This window comes from Bombina bombina, chromosome 3, assembly GCF_027579735.1.
Source record: "Bombina bombina isolate aBomBom1 chromosome 3, aBomBom1.pri, whole genome shotgun sequence".
NCBI lineage: Eukaryota > Metazoa > Chordata > Amphibia > Anura > Bombinatoridae > Bombina > Bombina bombina.
In genome coordinates, this window is record NC_069501.1 from 1,042,006,898 (window position 1) to 1,042,024,275 (window position 17,378).

The following is a 17,378-nucleotide window of genomic DNA, read 5'->3' on the forward strand; positions in this document are numbered from 1 at the left end:
CCCCCACAATGCAATCTAGCTATTTAAACTATTAACCCCTAATCCGCATGCCCCCACAATGCAATCTAGCTATTTAAACTATTATCCCCTAATCCACATGCCCCCACAATGTAATCTAGCTATTTAAACTATTAACCCCTTATCTGCCATGCCCCCACAACGCAAATAACTAATCACTAAGCCCCCTAACGTAACACCCTCTAAACTAATAAAATAAAAAACCTAACATTACTTTAAAAATAAAAAAACTAAGTTTAAATTAATCTAAAATTACAAAAAATAAAAAAAGTGTAACATTACATAAAATAATAAACCAAATTATAAAAATAAAAAAATTAAACCTAATCGCAATGAAAATAAAAAAGCCCCCCCAAATAAAATACCCCCTAATCTAATATTAAACTACCAATAGCCCTTAAAAGGACCTTTTGTAGGGCATTGCCCTAAGTTAAACAGCTTTTTTACCTTTAAAAAAAAATAAGTTCCCCCTAACAGTAAAACCCCCCACCCACCAAACCCTCCACAAAAAAAAAAAACTAATACTAAAAAATCCTAAACTACCCATTGGCCCTAAAGGGGCATTTATATGGGCATTGCCCTTCAAAGGGCATTCAGCTCTTTTACCGCCCATTAAATCCCTAATCTAAAAAATATCTCCATAATGTGGGGTATGGATGCTAGTGTATTAACACAATTGAGACTATTAGAAAGAGCAAGAAGGGACTTCCTTTTATTACGAATACACTGGTTAGCACTCAAGGTTTATAAGTTTCCAATAAAATTCATATGGAACAGCTAATAGTAATGAACTTGTGGAGCTAATATAAAACTTAACTTTTAACAAGTACTGTATATTAGTAAAATTAGGAAATTAATTAACCTAAGTATCCCTTAGTAGTCAATTTAATTATGTATGATGTGACATTTAGTGTCAAAATAATGAGAACCATAATTTGGAAATATGTGGAGTACCTTAATGATATAACTTTAATCAACAGTCTGTATATTGTACAGGCCCAATACAACTGTATACATTGGTGGCTTTTTAAGAGCACAGTCAGAGTTTAGGCTGCTTATAAATGGTTAGAGTACTATGCATATATGTATATATTCTTGATATGTATATATCTGACTATGATAGTACTTTGCTCTTGATATTTATCGATCAGTAAGTAGCCTTAGTCTTATGTTGATATAATAAATATTTTTACAAACAACCCTTCTTTAATTGGAATATAGTGCACATGATATTATTAAAGGGGAACATCTTATTATTTAGCTTAAAGAGGGTATATACAAGGATTTGTAGTTTTATTAGTTCCTTCTATTGTTACATCTGTAGCACTAAAATAATCTTAACTGAGCCTTAATAACAGCTCGTGACGATTGTCTCTTATTTATGTGATTTCAAGATCAGTTTAATGTATTCACTGTAGCAAATAGCATAATGATTCTTCCAACCCACAGTGGTATATTTAGTTGCTATAATGGTACATTTATTATCTACAATCCCCTCTCTCTGGTGTCCTGTAATAGTAATATTGAGGATAATCGCCTCTTAATAACTGACAGTTATTTTCTTGCTAACATGTTCTTATTCTGTTATATAAAGGATTTTTAAATTATGGCTCCATGCGGCTCCTTATTAGTGATCACTAATATTTTATTTAATATTGGCTCTGACTTGTACTAAGCCCAAAGGCCCCCTGAGTGCACCGTGTAACAGTAAGGTTAATTTTTATCCAACCTATATCGTGCCTGTAAGAGTGACACTGATCATATTAGTAGTAGAATATCAGCATTGACTACAGTAAGAGAGGAATACCTTAAGGCTAGCTAAAAACACAGGAGCTCCTAGGACTCCTCACCAAGACCCTGACCTTCCTGACTTGTTTCACCGTGGACCGGCTTTATCAAAGGAACGATCGCGCCGCTGGGTCATCGGCTTTTTATAGCGTGTCCAACCATGCCCACAAGTATGATGTAAAATGTGCAAAAATATATGTGGGCATGACGACCAGAAAAATTCGAACCAGATTACAAGAACACTTAAGAAACATCAAAAATGCCTCAAAAGATGTTACTGCAGGAAAACAGTTAACTTTGGTAGCCCGCCATTTTCTTAATAAACACAGTTCTAAACAATCTGAACTGAAATGCTATGGTATTTAAAAAATCCAGATGGGAATCAGAGGTGATGACATAGAAAAACGACTATTACAAGCTGAAAGCAGGTGGATTTTTCTATTAAACACAGTTCAACCATCTGGTCTCAATGAACAGTTCAACCATCTGGTCTCTCTCTTTCTTTAAGGGGCAGTAATAAATGGTACACTAAGACACTTGTCTTACAAGTGACATCAAACCTAGTACTGGTAGATAAATGATGTATCACGATTTGGGATGGGCGAATGTTTCGCAACATTCAAAAAATGAAACGAATTTTAACACATGCGTTCGTTCGAATCGAATTTCGAATATTTACATAACATTCTAACATTCGATTTTCGAATGATTTGGTTTTGAATTTTACGATTACATTCGAAAATATTAGTTTAGAAAAATTCAAATTTATATTTGTAATAGTATTTCTAATGCTTTCTTTAAATGTAATATTCGAATTATGCAATATTCAAATTCTAAAAATTTGAATTTAGATGTTTGTAATAGTATTTCTAATGCTTTCTTTAAATGTAATATTCAAATTAGATAATATTCTATATAGAAACATTCAAAATTATATATTTGTATCTGTTATGTATCAATTTACTAGATTCCCTACCACATGAACTATTGAACTTCTGAATAGTATTTGTTAAATAAATAGAATGTTAAATTCGAAATTTCGAATGTGGACATTCGATCTAATTATAAACATTCGAATTCGAAAGTGACATTCGAAAACTGTAAATAGCATTCGATTATAGAATTTTTAAGAATATTCATTCTTATCAACATTCTGATTTATAATTCGAATTTCGGTAATAACATTCGTTCTAACATTCGAATTCGGAAATTTACACATTCGCCCATCCCTAATCACGATCTCAAAAGAGAAAGAGAATAAAAAAAGTGTCATACTAAAAAACAACTAGTAATCAACGAAAGAATGATAACTATTATGAATTTCTATTAAATATAAATTAACCACTGAATCCTAACATCTTACTAAATATTATCACTGTAAAGAAGATTTAATCCCCTCACTTTTTTCACACTAACCCTACCACTCTTCCCTCTTCTTTCCCTCTCCCTTTTTTTGTCACTAATTAGTGTGGTTTGATTTTGCTGGTGTTGTTTTTGTAGTGAATATATTGAACATGCTATTTGAAGATATATATATATGTATACAGCATATATGCAATCACATTACTAATTTTTTTAATAGAATGAGCTTTGATCTTGCGCATTGGTTGGGAAGCACATTGTCACACATATACATGTCCAATACGATTATTTTAGAAAGTTGTATAGAGTTTTTCCTTTCTTCCCCCCTGGGAACTTATTTGTTTAATCACTAAGTCACGGCTATTCTATGTTAGAATAACTTACACATGTTAAAATATTATTAAGATATAATTCTAAAGAATAAAACATAACGGTGTTAGAATCTATATGCTTGAATATAAACTGGAGATTATATGATAGGTATCAAATGTGACTTCCAAACATCGGTGCTAGTTAATATAATACTAACACACACTCTAGGGATACAATTGATTTACATCACTATAGCAGACATACAAATATGTGATGATAAATATAATAGGTATCGAACCATTACAGCACACATACAACTTCAACTGATATAAGTACTGGCAATGAACTCACCCTAAGAAGCCAACGATATCACGTCTATACACTATTCAATAATTATTTCCAGTTTTATTAGCAGCCATTAGATTATGATCACTTCTACGCCGAATATAGAGATTACATATATAACTAAAGACAAAATGATAAAACAGATTAGACAGTCTAACAAAAACTGTGAATTACACTTCATCTACCGTGATACTACTAATGGTACTTGGAGACTTCACTGTTTGCGAACGCAAATATAAACATATTAAGGATGAATCATACAGATCGGCATAATTACAATATACACACATTTTTGTTTTTGACAAATATAAGATGTGTCAGTACCGATACCCAATCATTATCCTACAAATACATTATCCTACAAGTACATGTACATGCTATCCAATAATTAATCCCAAGATGTTGACATCATACTTGTGAGCGTGGTTGGACACGCTATAAAAAGCAGATGACCCGGCGGCGCGATCATTCCTTTGATAAAGCTGGTCCACAGTGAAACATGTCAGGAAGGTCAGGGTCTTGGTGAGGAGTCCTAGGAGCTCCTGTGTTTTTAGCTATTCCTCTCTTACTGTAGTCAGTGCTGATATTCTACTACTAATATGATCAGTGTCACTCTTACAGGCACGATATAGGTTGGATAAAAAGTAACCTTACTGTTACACGGTGCACTCAGGGGGCCTTTGAGCTTAGTACAACTCAGAGCCAATATTAAATACTCTAAGTAGCGATCACTAATAAGGAGCCGCATGGAGCCATAATTTGAAAATCCTTTATATAACAGAATAAGAACATGCTAGCAAGAAAATAACTGGCAGTTATTAAGAGGCGATTATCCTCAATATTACCACTGTGGGTTGTAAGAATCATTATGCTATTTGCTACAGTGAATACATTAAACTGATCTTGAAAGCACATAAATAAGAGACAATCGTCACAAGCCGTAATTAAGGCTCAGTTAAGATTATTTTAGTGCTACAGACTTAACGATAGAAGGAACTAATAAAACTACAAATCCTCGTATATACCCTCTTTAAGCTAACTAATAAGAGGTTCCCCTCTGTTAATATCATGTGCACTATATTCCAGTTAAAGAAGGGTTGTTTGTAAAAATATTTATTATATCAACATAAGACTAAGTGTCTAGAAACATTATTAGGATTTGCATCCTTACATAACCCAATCAGTACAATCAGATTGAAATATTGTGCAAAACGATACACCTCTTAGCTGTTGTTGGAATGTTAAAGGCTACTTACTAACTGACAATATTAAGAGTAAAGCACAATAAAGCCAGAATGCAACACTGTGCCAATCGATACATACCATAGCTGCTCTTTGAATACTAAAAGGCTACTTACTGATCGATAAATATCAAGAGCAAAGTACTATCATAGTCAGATATGTACATATATATACAGTATATATATATATATATATATATATATATATATATATATATATATATATATATATATATATATATATACATACAATAGTACTCTAACCATTTATAAGCAGCCTAAACTCTAACTGTGCTCTTAAAAAGCCACCACTGTATACAGTTGTATTGGACCTGTATAATATACAGACCCTTGATTAAAGTTATATCATTAAGGTACTCCACATATTTCCAACTTATGGTTCTCATTATTTTGACACTAAGTGTCACATCATACATAATTAAATTGACTACTAAGGGATACTTAGGTGTGTTTTTAAATTAAATTCCTAATTTTACTAATATACTTATTAAAAGTTAAGTTTTATTTTAGCTCCACAAGTTCATTACTATTAGCTGTTCCATATGAATTTTATTGGAAACTTATAAACCTTGAGAGCTAACCAGTGTATTCTTATTAAGAGGAAGTCCCTTCTTGCTCTAATAGTCACAATGCTAACTTACACCTACACAAAAAGAGCGACCGCACGCAAAGCGGAAACCTGGTACTAAAATGGAGCTGCATATACTTTTAGCTGTCGGCCGCTTCGGTAGCTTACGGCTCCATTTTTAACGGCTCAATGGAAACAAGCCCAATGTCACCCTGGTAAATTCTCTGGTAAATTTTTTCTACCAATCACCTGTAATACTAGACTGTTGGTGACTGCTTGTTGCTTACAAGAAACAAACATCAAACACCCTCTAGCTCTTTATCAAATTGGCATAAAAATTTAGGAATTTTTGATAGTTATAATTACTTTGTGATTTTCCTCTCTCACATTTGTTATTTTTTAATCTTATATCATGAAGTTATAAAGCTTTATTATGTGTTTGTATAGCCTGTAGATATTCTAGTATTGCAGTTGCCTTTCTAGAATTAAATGGAAGAATCCAAACGTTAATTTTATGGTTGAAAACTAACAAACTATATCTAGTCTGTCAATCCACACAGGGGCAGAACTACCATTGGTGCAGTGACACCAGGGCCCAAGTGCTGGGGGCCAATAGCAACTAGTCTATACATAGGCATGTGCAGAATGTGTACAATGCTAATGAAGATTAGCCTTTTATTAATGCAGGTTGCAGGTCCTATCTATCTATCTATCTATCTATCTATCTATCTATCTATCTATCTATCTATCTACTCAAAATCATTATACAGAACAGCATGTATATTATTACAATTGCTTACTACTGAGATCCTTTGGGGGGGGCATACATTTTTTTGCACCAGGGCCCACTGTTGAGTAGGTCCACTATTGAATCCACAGTACGTGTAGCCTCATTTTACTTTGCTTTCTCTGTTTTTTTTATCCATAGTATACAGCAAGTATCACAAATACGCGCCCTGCTTGTATTGACATGTATCAACTAATATTTTCTTCCTTATTACCTTGATCTAGAATGGAGGCCAGCTGTGGCAACAACTCACCACAAATAAAGGTAATGAAAACTAGTCTGTTCAGTTTTAGCAAAACATACATTTATATTTGCATTAAGAAATGACTGAAATAATCATGTTGTAAAGTCATAGGCCCAGATAACTAGTAGAGCACAAAAATATTAGCACTATTGTGAGCTAACATTGCTCAATTTAAATCAAAAGTGGTTTTATTTTTGAGTTTATATTACAAGTTGAAAGCAATATCTTAGCTCTTGAGTGAAAGTCTAGGGCCAGTTGGATGTCGGATAGCAAAGGTGCACTAAATCCCTCACATAATATACTTCAATGGGGATGTGCTTAAAAACATGTTGGCTATCACTCAAAAGCTAAGCTAAATGTGTGCTTAGTATAGGGTGCTCTAAACCAAAGGTATGCTAAACCAAATGTGTGCTAAACCGAAGGTATGATAAATCAAATGTGTGCAAATTGAACGTATGCTAAACCAAATGTCAGCTAAACCGAAGGTATGCTAAACCAAATGTCTGCTAAATCAAAGGTATGCTAAACCAAATGTCTACTAAACCGAAGGTATAATAAACCAAATGTGTGCTAAACCGTAGGTATGCTAAACCCAATGTGTGCTAAAGCGAAGGTATGATAAATCCAATGTGTGCTAAACCAAATGTCTTCTAAATGGAAGGTATGTTAAATCAAATATCTGCTAAACCGAAGGTATGCTAAACCAAAGGTATGCTAGACCAAAGGAACACTAAACCAAAGGTATTCTAAACCCAATGTGTGCTAAAGCGAAGGTATGCTAAGCCAAAGGTACACTAAACCAAAGGTACGCTAAACTAAATGTGTGCTAAAACTGAAGGTGCGCTAAAACAAATGTGTGCTAAACCTAAGGTACACTAAACTAAAGGTGCGCTAAACTGAAGGTACATTAAATCAAAGGTATGCTAAACCAAATGTGTGCTTAACCGAAGGTACGCTAACCCAAAGGTACGCTAACCCAAAGGTACGCTAAACCAAAGGTACGCAAAACCAAAGGTACGCTAAACCATATGTGTGCTAAACCATATGTGTGCTAAACCAAAAGGTACGCTAAACCAAAGGTACGCTAAACCAAAGGTATGCTAAACCATATGTGTACTAAAGCAAATGTGTGCTAAACTGAAGGTACACTAAACTAAAGGTACGCTAAACCAAAAGGTATACTAAACTAAAGGTATGCTAAATTGAATGTGCACTAAACCAAAAGTGCACTTAACCAAAGATTCACTAAACAAAGGTAGCTAAACCAAAGGTGCGCTAACCCAAAGGTGCGCTAACCCAAAGGTGTACTAACCCAAAGCTATTATCTCAATGCATTTCACAGTTTTTCACAGCTAAAGGGCATTAGTTCATGGGGGCTATATAGATTACAGTGTGCTCACACCCGTGGAGTTTCTTATGAGAGGGCACTGATTAGCCAAAATGCAAGTCTTTCAAAAGAACTTAAGTAAGGGGGCAGTGTGCAGAGGCTTAGATACAATATAATCACAGAGGTAAAAATGATATTATATACTGTGTTGGTTAAGCAAAACTGAATTATCTATCTTTTTAAACAATAACAATTCTGGTGTAGACTGTCGCTTTAATCGATAGTATACAACATGATAAAGACTATATTACAAGATTTATATTTTCTTCATCAGCTACCTCTTAAGTTAACTGTTCTCTGTCATTAGATTCACAGCATTGGAAACCTTTTTTCCAGTCTGGAGGATGAACATCCTGGTAACTCCTACACCATTCAAGCGTATGACAAAGGTAATGGTTCCTATAAGAAGCTAATGGATTTATTTTGCTTTTTTTCTGTCAAATACAACATGAATACTTCAAGCTAAATATCTGGCTTCAGAGAATAATGTTTAACAAAATAAATATTTTATGTACATAAATCTACAAAGACAGGCTACATTCAAATTTGCTATTGGGGACCATCACCACAAATAAATCAACATAGAGTTATATTTCATTGTTTCGAGATTACTCTAGAAAGCTACCAGGACCATGTCTGAAGAATATTAATTGGATTCCTGAAATTAGTACTGAACTAAAAGCAACATATAAACACAATAATTCCAAATTTACTGATGGGTGTACACAAATTGGGATGAAAATGACTAAATTGCACACATAAATACTGTATGTTTTGCGTTAGAGGCTGTGCGGTGCTAACGAGCAGTTTATGCTCACCACTCACTTACAGACAGCGCTGGTATTACAAGTTTTTACAAACCAGACAAGAAGTGAGAGTTGAGCAAAATTTTGCTCATTACCGCACTCCAATACCAGCGCTGCTTACGTTAGCGGTGAGCTGGTGTAACGTGCTCATGCACAATTTCCCCATAGGAATCAATGGGGAGAGCCGGCTGAAAAAAAGTCTAACACCTGCAAAAAAGCAGCGTAAAACTCCTTAACGCGGCCCCATTGATTCCTATGGGCAAATACATTTTATGTCTACACCTAACACCCTAACATGAATCCAATTAGCCAATAGGATTGAGCTTGCATTCTATTGGCTGTTCCAATCAGCCAATAAAATGCGAGCTCAATCCTATTGACTGATAGGATCAGCCAATAGGATTGAACTTCAATCCTATTAGCTGATTGCATCAGCCAATAGGATTTTTTCTACCTTAATTCCGATTGGTTGATAGAATTCTATCAGCCAATCGGAATCTAAGGGAAGCCATCTTGGAAGACGTCACATAAAGGTACCTTCATTCTGTGTTAGTCGTCGGATGAAGAGGATGCTCCGCGTCGGATGTCTTGAAGATTGACCCGCTCCGCGCCGGATGGATGAAGATAGAAGATGCCGTCTGGATGAAGACTTCTGCCCGTCTGGAGGACCACTTCTGCTGGCTTGGATGAAGACTTCTCCCGGCTTTGTTGAGGAATTCGGCCCGGTTGGATGAAGACTTCTCCCGGTAAGGTGATCTTCAAGGGATTAGTGTTAGGTTTTTTTAAGGCGTTATTGGGTGGGTTTTAGAGTAGGGTTGGTTGTGTGGGTGGTGGGTTTTAATGTTGGGGGGGATTTGTAATTTTATTTACAGGTAAAAGAGCTGATTACTTTGGGGCAATGCCCTGCAAAAGGACATTTTAAGGGCTATTTGTAATTTAGTGTAGGGTAGGGCTTTTTTTTATTTTGGGGGGCTTTTTTATTTTGTTAGGGGGATTAGATTAGGTGTAATTAGTTTAAAAATCTTGTAATTTGTTTATTATTTTCTGTAATTTAGTGGGGAATTAATTTAATTATAGTGTAGTGTTAGGTGTAATTGTAACTTAAGTTAGGTTTTATTTTACTGGTACTTTTATATTTATTTTAGCTAGGTAGCTAGTAAATAGTTAATAACTATTTACTAACTATTCTACCTAGTTAAAATAAATACAAACTTGCCTGTAAAATAAAAATAAACCCTAAGCTAGTTACAATGTAACTATTGGTTATATTGTATCTAGCTTAGGGTTTATTTTATAGGTAAGTATTTAGTTTTCAATAGGAATAATTTAGTTAATGATAGGAATATTTATTTGTATTTATTTTAATTATATTTAAGTTAGGGGGTGTTAGGTTTAGGGTTAGACTTAGGTTTAGGGGATAATAACTTTAATATAGTGGCAGTGACACTGGGGGTGGCAGATTAGGGGTTTATAAATGTAGGTAGGCGGCGGCAATGTTAGGGCCGGCAGATTAGGGGTTAATAATATTTAATGTTTGTGAGGCGGGAGTGCGGCGGTTTAGGGGTTAATATATTTATTATAGTGGCAGCGATGTCCAGTTCGGCAGATTAGGGGTTAAAAAAATTATTTTAGCGTTTGCGATGCAGGAGGGCCTCGGTTTAGGGGTTAATAGGTAGTTTATGGGTGTTACTGTACTTTTTAGCACTTTAGTTAAGAGTTTTATGCTACGGCGTTGTAGTGTAAAACTCTTAACTACTGACTTTAAAATGCGGTTCCAGTCTTGACAGGAGAGGGTCTACCGCTCACTTTTTGGCAGACTCGTAATACCGGTGCTATGCAAGTCCCATTGAAAAAAAGAGGATGCACAATTTACGTAAGTGGATTTGCGGTATTTCCAAGTCTGGCCAAAAAAGTGAGCGGTACACCTGTCCCTGCAAGACTCGTAATACCAGAGGGCGTAAAAAAGTGGCGTTAGGACCGGCCAACGCTGCTTTTTAAGCCTAACGCACAACTCGTAATCTAGCCGAGAGTTTGACAGCATTTAGCCACCAATCAGTAAGCACTATCCAGTGTTTTGGGCTGGCTCCTAAGCTTACATTCTTGCTTTTCAAATAAAGGTACCAAGAGAACGAAGAAAACGTCATAATAGGAGTTAGAAAGTTGCTTAAAATTCCATGCTCTATCTGAATCATGAAAGAAAAAGTTGGGTTTAGTATCCCTTTAAGAAAAAATAATTTTATTCAAAACATTAAAATCTATTAAAGCTCAAAGGTACAAAGTGTCTGAAATGTTTTGCTCCAGTCAATAATCATAGACTGACATCATCATTCAAACACCCTCAATTATCAATAATTGCACATTTGATTCCAAGAAGCCTGACACAATGGCTAAAAAGTTGTCACCAAATTTGGTTTTGAGGGATGATAAGAGTAAGGCATCCTGGATCAAACATGGCAAAGGGAGTCTGTATAACGTGCCGATTTGTAGATTTCACAGATTAATTCAGTACTGTGGATGGCGTGGTTTACAATAACTTACATGCAAACTGTAGATATATGTTTGTTTATTTGCTGGAATAGACAATGTGCCATATACAGTGTGTGGGAAAAACAACGAGAGAGGCTTGAACAACAAACAGGGAACACATCAATGATACTAAAAATGATGGCAGTTGCAAAACATTTCAACAATATCCATTTTACTATCCCTGCAATTTTCGTATGGAAAATAATAGAGTAACACTGTCACCTAGTGGTGAAAATAAGTACAAGATGTTGAATAGAAAAGAGCTGTTTTTGATTTTTAAAGGGACAGTAAAGTCAAAATCAAACTTGCATGATTCAGGTAGAACTTGATTTAAAGAACTTTCCATTTCACTTCTAGTATCAAATTTGATTTTTGTTTCTCTTGATATAGCTTGTAAAGAGTAAATCTAGGTAGGCTGATAGAAGCTCAGGAGCATTCACGTGTCTTTAGCAGTCTATGGCATAGGTATTGTTTACAGCAATGATATAACACAGCTGCCAGATGTCTAGACACACGTACAAGCCAAGCTCCTGAGCTCACCTAGGATTACTCTTTAATGAAGGATACCAAGAGAACTAAGCAAAATTGAAAACAGAAGTAAATCAGTTGTTTAACATTTTATGCTCTATCTAGTCCTTTTAAAGGAACGTGAAACACTACATTTCTCTTTCATTTTAATCAACTTTTCAATTTTCTTCTATTTCTAATTTGCTTTGTTCTTTTGGTAGCCTTTGTTGAAAAGCATATGTAGGTAGGCTCAGGAGCAGAAATGCACTACTGGGAGCTTGCTGCTGATTGGTGGCTGCAAATATTTTCCTCTTCTCTTTAGCTCACTAAATATGTTCTGCTAGCTTCCAGTAGTGCATTGCCGCTTCTTCAACAAAGGATACCAAGAGAATGGAAAAAATGTGATAATAGAAGTAAATTGGAAACTTGTTTAAATCTGTATGCTCTATCCAAATGATGAAAGAGAAAATGTGTTTAAAGGGACACTGAACCCAAATTTTTTCTTTAATGGTTTAGATAGAGCCTGCAATTTTAAGAAACTTTCTAATTTACTCTTATTAACAATTTTTCTTCATTCTCTTGCTATCTTTATTTGAATAAGAAGGAATATAAGCTAAGGAGACAGTACCATGGACAGCACTTGATTATTGGTGTTGTCCAATCAGCAAGGACAACCCAGTTTGTTCACCAAAATGGGCCGGCATCTAAACTTACATTCTTGCTTTTCAAATAAACATACCAAGAGAATGAAGAAAATTTGATAATAGGAGTACATTAGAAAGTTGCCTAAAATTGCATGCTCTATCTGAATCATAAAAGAAAAAAATCTGGGTTCAGTGTCCCTTTAATTTTCACTTTACTGTCCATTTAAACTGCAAACAAGGGACCCACATGGTCTAGATCAAGAGTAGAATATTAGTTACTTTGTTGAATAAAAGGGAGATATTTTGTATATATTTTCATGTTGGATTTTTGTGTTTCCATAGAACTATATTATGTAGACACTTGGCTTTTTGTGGTCTAAAACAGTAGTAAATTGTTTTAAATTATAATACATTTCCTGGGAAAATGCAATTTTTAATTTTGATCATTTATTTCAGAACTCAATGGGTAAAACATTAATTGTCTGTAAACACCATGCTTATCTGACCTAGATTATTTTTTATTAATTGTGATGTTTTTTAAATTTATAACATGGGGTTAATATGATTGTATTTGTAGTGCCAAATAAAATAAAATAATTACAGAGCAAATTAGATAATGCGCTGAAAGCATGTGATTTTTTTAGCGTTCTTTATACCCTTACTAGGTTTGTCAGCATACCTTAATATTAACATGTATGCTGTTCTCTCTATGTTACACACCTGGTGCTGGCCTAAGGGAAAGTCTTTCTCCAGAGTAATAATCACTACTCCTACGGGAAGTACTATAAATCCTGTGTATTGTGTGCTGCAAATGTCTATATTTGCTTTTTGTTGTAGTTCCATATGATATCTATCGGACAGACCACTCGTGTATCACCATTCTGCTTCCAGTGAATGCTTCTGTGCAGGAAGTCATCACTTCATTAACATCAAATTATGGATGCCAAACTGACCAAATTTTAGCCAAAGTGAACTCAAGTGGAGGTTGGTATGGAATCAGAAATATTATATACATGGTAGTGTTACTAGTTAACACTATTTAGTTACTTTCCTAGTTTCTAAAGTGAGCTTCAAGAGAATTATTGTTACACAATATCTATGGATTCACTTTTTTGAACTACATTAAATTTGAGTTATCAGTTTACAGTTTGTATTTTAAACTTTCTGGTACATGTAACAATATAATATAACTTGTTTCAATAATCTATTATATAAGTCTATTTTTGAACAGAGTTTTACAGATCTAAAATAATAATATTTTTTATTTTTTTGTATCTATTTTTTTTTTTACAGATCTAAAATAATAATCTAATTTTATTTTATTGTATCTATTTCTTTCTATCTATCTATCTCTCTACCAATCTATCTTATATGATATCACAACAATATGCATTTTTCAGTCAGACTTGACTCAGAAAATGAGTGGTCAATGAATATATATTTATTTAAATTTACTTTATACCAATCAGAAGGATAGAGATGTAGAGTTAGCATCTGCCCGTTATTCAATAGACACTGAGCTAGATCCACAAAAGATTCAGAGAAGTTTCTGTGATATCTTAAATCCCTATGATATCCAATGCAGGTATTTTTTTAAAGTCAATGTTAAAGATATGTCCAAATATTTGCAAATAAACTCCACAGAATACCAGCAAATGGGGACATTTATTTTACCAAGTAATTATTGAATAGCTAGCGAATCTCTTACTAGATTATCCTGGACAGTACGAAAATGATAAATTAATTTTATTTTAAAATGCATCAAAGCTGGTTTTAATAGATAAGTCTTATTTAAATGTTTGATTGACTAGAGGCAATTAAAGGGACGGTAAAATCTAAATTAAACTTTCATGATTCTAATAGAGCATGAAATTTTAAACAACTTTGGAATTGTCTTTTATTATCTAATTTGCTTTGTTCTCTTGGTATCCTTTATTGTAAAGAATGCTTAGGTAGGTTTAGAAGCAGGAATGCACTACAGGGAGCTTGTCATTGGCTTACCAGATGTGTTCAGCTAGCTCCCAGTAGTACGCTGCTGCTCCTTCAACAAAGGATATCAAGAGAATAAAACAAATTTTATGAAATAAGTCAAATGCAAAGTTGTTTAAAATGGTATGCTCTGTCTCTGTATAAAATGAAATATAAAAGTGCATACTAGTATTTTATTTTCAGTAATGCCAAAAAGTTTCTTTTGTGCATCTAGTTTTGTGTAATGTAAGAATGTTGAGATTCTATTTTCTCAGGAACTCCTGGAGAGTCTCATAATAGGGGCTGATTTATCAAGCTCCGTATGGAGATTGAGGCCCCTGTTTCCGCGCGAGCCTTCAGGCGTATTCGATCGGGTTGATTTCTGTCCGCGGACTCAGAGCAGACGGACAAGTTAACTTCTGTTTCCGGTGAGCCTGAAGGCTTGCGCAGAAACAGGGACATCAAGCTACATACGATTGACACCCCCTGCTAGCGGTCGATTGACCGCGAATCTGCAGGGGGCGGCATTGCATCAGCAGCTCACAAGAACTGCTGGTGCAATGATAAATGCCGGCAGCGTATGCTACATCGTATCATGTCCGCTCGCACTATGATAAATCTACACCTAAGTCTAAAATAAATGCATGTTTTTTTGTTTTGTTTTTTTCAGAACAAGTTTGTTTAAAACATGAGGACATAGGAGTTTTTACTTCTTTGGGGGTGAATGAGAGACTCTTCATATGCTATTCTCAGGAACTGGCAACATTGGTGAGTGAAGGGCTGTGACTGTGCTTATGATATAAAACACTGTTTGCAATATAAGCTTCCAAGAAGAAAACCAGTAATGTAGAATATATAATGTCTGTTACATGCAAATAACCTAGTGCAATGATTACCAGCATAGGCCTAGATTACAAGTGGAGTGTGATTAATAGCTATCAATATAGCGGACCAGCGGTTAGCTCACAATCTGGTATTGCTACTCTTTAGCGAGCCCTATGTGAGTTCTGTGTTGTGTGACTGGAGACTTTAAGTACAGTCAGGGATAGAATAACAATAGAGTAACACATATTTAAATAAAGTATAACACACACACACACATATATATATATATATATATATATATACATATGTAAGTTAATATTTTTTTTATTGAAATAAATGTTTAAAAAGTATTTTAACATGATGTGGTATATGACAAGGTCTTAGACTGGGAAGGACTCAAAGGTGTGTGTATGTATATATATATATATATATATATATATATATATATATATATATGTATATACAGTGCTAATGCTATTATTTACCTTATCGCTAAAATTAACTAATCACAGCTACCAACATGTTGTTGCTTGCAGCTCTTTGAGAAGGCAACATTTTTACAAGGGGCTGTCATGGGCATCACAAGTTTGATACAGACAAGATATTAGCTCATAACTGGCAATTTTATTGGCTTAGGCTGTCAAACACATTTTCTTTCAATAATCATCTGCCTACTATTACAAATATTTTGGTGGCCTTGATTCACAATGAATAGTAAGGTCAACTATTGGCAAAACAAGAGCTCCTTTCTGAATCCCCATATCGCTAGTCTCAAAACAAATTGTAAGAGGGTTTTTAATGTATTAAATTGTGTTCAATGAGTTTAACTGGATACACCTAAGAAGAAATGCAACAGTGCCACAGATTTATGGGACTGAATATCTTTCTTTCTCCGCTTAGAGTCCTCTTCCTGAGCAAATGGGACCAAACAGTAGTAGCTATGAAATCCTGGATCTTATCAGCTCAAAAGACCTTGCAAATCAGATGACTGACAACGATTGGAACTTATTTAAGAGTATTCATCAGGTATTACACAAAAATCTCCTAACCTAATAAACACTGTTACTTATCAAATCATTTTTGGAGAAAGGGGATATATATCTTCCCCACCAAGCAGCATCTAAAAGATCTAAAAGTGAATAAAATCAATTAATTTAGAATCAGGCTTGTTTTTAAATGTCACAATATCCGAAAAATGGGGACACAACAAATGTTGCCATTCCTGACTCTCTATAGCAATAACCATGATATTAAACAAGTTTAATATCATAGTTATTGTATAGAGGGTCAGGAATTGCAACATTTGTTGCGCCCCCCTTTTTTCAGATATTGTACCATAAATTTCTTCTTTGGGATAAGTGTTTTTAAAGTGAATGTAAATTTTGATGATAAAGTGCCCGGTTTTTAAAAATTTGATTAAAAACAAGGGCACTTTAATTCATCAAAATTTACATTTCACTCCTGTTAAAATACCTATTAATCTTGACAGTCGCTGCATTGCTTCCTCTGCCCGTCGCAAAGCCTCTTCCTGGGTCTAAAATGAGGATTCCCGCTTCCTCCAATAACGGCGTTAAATCAGACACTGTTGGCACTTTATCATCAAAATTTACATTCACTTTAAGGGAGGCACATTTCTGTACATCTCTCCAGGACATATATGCCTAAACTGTGTCTTATTGTTTTTAAATGTTCTATTGTGGCAAAATGTATCAAATCTTATTAATGAGTTTGTTCCCAAGCATTTGTACATGCCAAGAGTAGGTTATGTTGTCTGAGATGAAATTGTAATTATAGTTTACAAAGCTTTTCTTTAAAACCATCTATCAGCAAATAGAGAATGATTGCCAAAAATGTATGTAACAATGACTGGAAGAAGCCAACACATTTTTGGTAAGAGTTGTCTCTTTGCTTATTAGTACTGCATTACTTTTAATACATTATGAAAAAAATACTGTAGTAAAAGTTTTGCTACCCTTTTTTGCCATTGTAATATTTATTCAGGCATACTATAAATACAGGGAGTGCAGAA

The 17,378-nt window shown here is 34.4% G+C and overlaps 1 protein-coding gene across 1 annotated transcript in view; it reads left to right on the forward strand.

Moving 5' to 3' along the window:
• RAPGEF3 (Rap guanine nucleotide exchange factor 3) overlaps positions 1-17,378 on the forward strand; it is a 379,471-nt gene that overhangs the window by 309,572 nt on the left and 52,521 nt on the right. The window contains exons 15-19 of the mRNA XM_053708263.1: positions 6,667-6,706; positions 8,381-8,462; positions 13,394-13,540; positions 15,195-15,292; positions 16,250-16,375. Coding sequence (XP_053564238.1) covers positions 6,667-6,706; positions 8,381-8,462; positions 13,394-13,540; positions 15,195-15,292; positions 16,250-16,375 — 493 coding nt within the window. The remainder of the gene's footprint in view (positions 1-6,666; positions 6,707-8,380; positions 8,463-13,393; positions 13,541-15,194; positions 15,293-16,249; positions 16,376-17,378) is intronic.